The sequence below is a fragment of the Gavialis gangeticus genome, unplaced genomic scaffold, assembly GCF_001723915.1.
Source record: "Gavialis gangeticus isolate Ggan-Ray unplaced genomic scaffold, GavGan_comp1, whole genome shotgun sequence".
NCBI classification, from domain to species: domain Eukaryota; kingdom Metazoa; phylum Chordata; order Crocodylia; family Gavialidae; genus Gavialis; species Gavialis gangeticus.
In genome coordinates, this window is record NW_017729004.1 from 68,698,949 (window position 1) to 68,702,796 (window position 3,848).

The following is a 3,848-nucleotide window of genomic DNA, read 5'->3' on the forward strand; positions in this document are numbered from 1 at the left end:
GAGACACTGTTTCCCCTAGAGCCCTCTGGCATGACAAGGAACAATGGACACAAACTATTAGAGAGTAGGTTTAGATTAGACATCCGCAAGAACTACTTCACAGTTAGGGCGGCTAGGAGCTGGAACCAACTCCCTAGGAAAGTGGTGCTGGCTGGGGATCTTAAGAAGAGGCTTGATGACTACCTGGCTGGACTCATTTGAGTCCAGTCTTTTCTCCTGCCCAGGCAGGGGGGTCAGACTTGAAGATCTACAAGGTCGCTTCCGACCCTACTTCTATGATTCTACGAACTCCATAAATTAACTACAAGTTGCATAAGAAAGTACTTTCACTTGTTAGTTTTCAACCTATCATCTATTAATTTCAGCAGATGACCCCATTTCTAGTATTCTGGGACATGGTGAACACAGTCTGTTGGTCCACACACCAGTCCTATTCACTTGGTCTACACCCTTCATGATTTTACAGTCCTCTATCATATCCCCCCTCAGCCTTCTTTCCAAAAAGAGTCCTAGCCTTCTTAGGGCCTTAGCATAAAAGTTACCTTAAAACTGGCATAAAAGCATTTAAAAGAAGAACAGTTCATTAGTTAATGGGTATTAAACTGCCATAAGTACCCTTTAAATGTTTTAAAGATAAACCACTCTAAAGAAGGTACATCCTGGAAACATTTTACCTACGCCGTTCCAAGGTACTGTTTGAACCGTCAGGGGAAATGAAACACATTACTTTCGTTCCTCCAGTACCCAAGGATGCTCAGCTCCCAGCTGCTCTACCTGCTTCTACCCTCCAAAACTAGTGGTTCCCCACCTTCACTATTAAGAAGAACTGATCTAAGCTTAATTGCAGAAACACCCTGGATCTGGGGAAGCCTGCAGGAAGCTCAGTTGCATCCTGAAAACAGAGCCCCAGAGAAGCAGCCCCTGGGGCTAGGTGCTGGGGCTGAAATTGATGCCACCAACTGGGGGGACGCTGAAGCTGGGGAAAGCATGCAGCCAGTACAACCCCTGCTGTCCCGAACCCTACTCCCCACTCCAACCCAATCCCAATTCATTGAGACACATACAAAATTTTAGTCCTTTTATTTTTTTTAATCTTTTTTTTCCCCACTTCTTTTTCTATATCCCCCCTGCCCCCTATGCCCTAACCCACCTCACTTCAACCAATTTTTTTCAAAATTTCTCCCCTCCCACTCTCCACTCTGGCTGGGCTCCTGCTGGAAGTGGAGGGAGAGAAGACCCTGTGCTGGTTTCTCTGCCTCCCAGCTACATGCCACCCTCCTCACTCCTCTCCCACCATAGGGGAGAAATGGAGTCCTGGCTCCTGTACACTCCCTTGGCCCAGAGACTGTGGGGCTGCTTTTCTGTCCTCATCCATTCACATCTCCCGTTTTCTAATTCTAGTGCATCCTTTTATCATTCCTCCAGCATCCCAGAAAGCATAGCTCCCAGCCGCTCTACTACCCCTTCCTACCCTCCAAAACCCCAGTGGTTCACCACCTCCCCCGCTTCTCACTGGCCATGTCTACATGAAACACTGACTGCACAGTAACAACTGTGCAGTCATTTAGTACTTGCATAATTAAGTAGTAAATGACTGCACAGTAACCCATGTTGCCGTGCAGTAGTGTAGCGAAAATAGATACTTTTCTCTATGTTTCTTTGTTCTTTGTTTTAGTATTAACCCCTGCATTCTGTAACTTTCCACCCACATGGTACAGGATGGCCCACTACCCCTATGCCTTATAGGCTGCTCAGGTTTTGGTTTGAAATGACCAATTAAAATGTAACACCTCAACTGAAAAGAATGCTAGCTCAATAAAAGCCACGTGCGCTCTTTGTTTGGGGTCGACACTGATCTGAGCAACAAGCTCCTCTGTCGGCCTGCTTGCAAGCAATAAAATAGAGTTGGATCCAGCCTGAAAGTGTGACTCTCTTCTAGAGGTGAATTGGACTAGCCTCCAGGGGATAAAATCAGCAATTTATGCAACAGTAGCATCCTGGCATGGTTGCCAAGTGATGCTTACTGCCCAGTAGCTAGTTACTACTGAACAGCAGAGTTGCATCACAGTTCATGCACAGCGACCCTACTGCACAGTACACATCTCATGTAGATGAGCCACTGAAAACTGCTCTGAGCTTAATTGCAGAGAGATCCTAGAGCTGGGGAAGCCTACTTCCCTCAGCTGCATGGTACCACTGCAGGAAGCAGGCAGCCATTGCAACTAGGCAGCTGCATCACCAATTCTGCATGTTGGATCGCTTTAGCTGCAATAGGCAGGATGTTTCCTTAAAGCCCCAAGGCCGGAAGGAAGAGACCATGCACCAAATCTTCAGCCTTTGTTTAAAAAAAAAAAAAATCTACATTTTCTACTCAAAAGGTGAAACCAGAGCCCCAAACACCAGAGTTATTTTAAAAAAAATAATAATTAAAAAAAGTGTAAAGCTTTACCTTCATGTATATATATATATATATATATATATGATTTCTGGGAGTAGAAAACTTTGAAAGGCGATTCCAAAACGTGGAAGCAATTTTAAAAAATAAAATAAAATCCAGCCAAATGTTCTCTCTAATTTGATATATAGATATCTATAGATACATCTATAGATATCTATATCTATAGAGAGAGAGATGAATATATATGACAGAGAGAGAGAGAACATTTGGCAATATTAGATAGATCTATCTATATATACTATAGATACAACTATAGCGATATCTCTATAGATGTGTGTGTGAGATACAGGTTATATTAATATATCTGTTTATGTAAAAAAGAGGATCTCGTGATTTTTGTGGTGAGCAGGTGATTTCTGCGGGCCACCCACGCCTCTGAGAGCTCGGCAGTGGGAGCTGGGGCGCGGGGGCAGGATGCGGCGGGGCGGGCGCGGAGAGGAGGCAGAGGCAGGGGCAGGACGGAGACGGCAGGGCGCTGCTCTCACCTGGTCCACGTAGCTGGGCACCTCGCGCAGGCTGCGGAAGGAGGACTCGCTGGGCTGCAGGGCGTAGAACAGCGCGCGGAGGCGCTGCGACGCGGGGAGGGCGGTTGCGGGGGTCCCCACTGCCATGGCGCTGGCGGGCCGGGGCAGGAGACCTTGGTGCCGGGCGGGGCGAGTGACTCACCGGGGAGAAAGTTCACGGCGGGCAGCGGCGCTGACGGGACAAGAGTGCAGCCAGCCAAGGGCAGCGCTGCCGAGCCGGCCCTGAAACCGAAGCACGGCGTTGCTCCGCAGGCTCTGCCCCATCTGCCCCGGCCCATCCGCCTGCGCCTCAGCAACAGCCCCGGGCTCCTGCAAAAGCCCCACTTGTGTGTCCAGAAGCCGCCTCACACTTCCCGGGGCCGTGCGTGAGCCCCTGCCGGAGAGCGCGGTTTCTTCTTAATTTTCACAGCAAGTCTGCAGGCTTGGGGCAGAGGAAAATATTTTTTCTTCCTAAAGAAACAAAATACTGAATCCATTTTTTTTTCAGTTTCTTTTCTCTAAGTCTACCGCCTGGATGCATTTGGTGTTGTTGTCTCTCTGCTGAGTAGTGTTTGCCAGCCTTGCTCTTTATATTCACTTCCTTGCTTCCCGGTGCATCATGGCTCCCTTCCCGGGAGCTCAAGCAAGTGTTGCTGATAAGGGCAGTATTAATGGTCACACCACTGCCCCATTTAAAAGTGGGGAAGGAAGGTATAGAGTAGATCCTTCCTCAGGGAACATCAGTGAGAGGAAGCAAGAGCCTTGTGGAAGCAGGCCTTCTTTCTGGCAACACAAGGAACACGCGTTTGCCTGGCCTCCTTGTCCAGCCTACTCCGTATGTTTGGCATTAGGACAAAAAAGTGTGTCATGATAAAATGGCTCAGCCA

At 48.1% G+C, this 3,848-nt stretch overlaps 1 protein-coding gene across 2 annotated transcripts in view; it reads right to left on the reverse strand.

The window, feature by feature from the left end:
- Positions 1 to 3,601, reverse strand: part of AGMO (alkylglycerol monooxygenase) — a 406,549-nt gene extending 402,948 nt beyond the window's left edge. Inside the window, exon 1 of one of the 2 annotated variants that reach the window (XM_019508506.1) lies at positions 2,944 to 3,601. In XM_019508506.1, coding sequence (XP_019364051.1) covers positions 2,944 to 3,069 — 126 coding nt within the window. In that variant the 5' untranslated portion in view covers positions 3,070 to 3,601. The remainder of the gene's footprint in view (positions 1 to 2,943) is intronic. The other variant, XM_019508507.1, reaches the window with a different exon arrangement.
- Between the last annotated feature and the right edge of the window lie 247 nt (positions 3,602 to 3,848).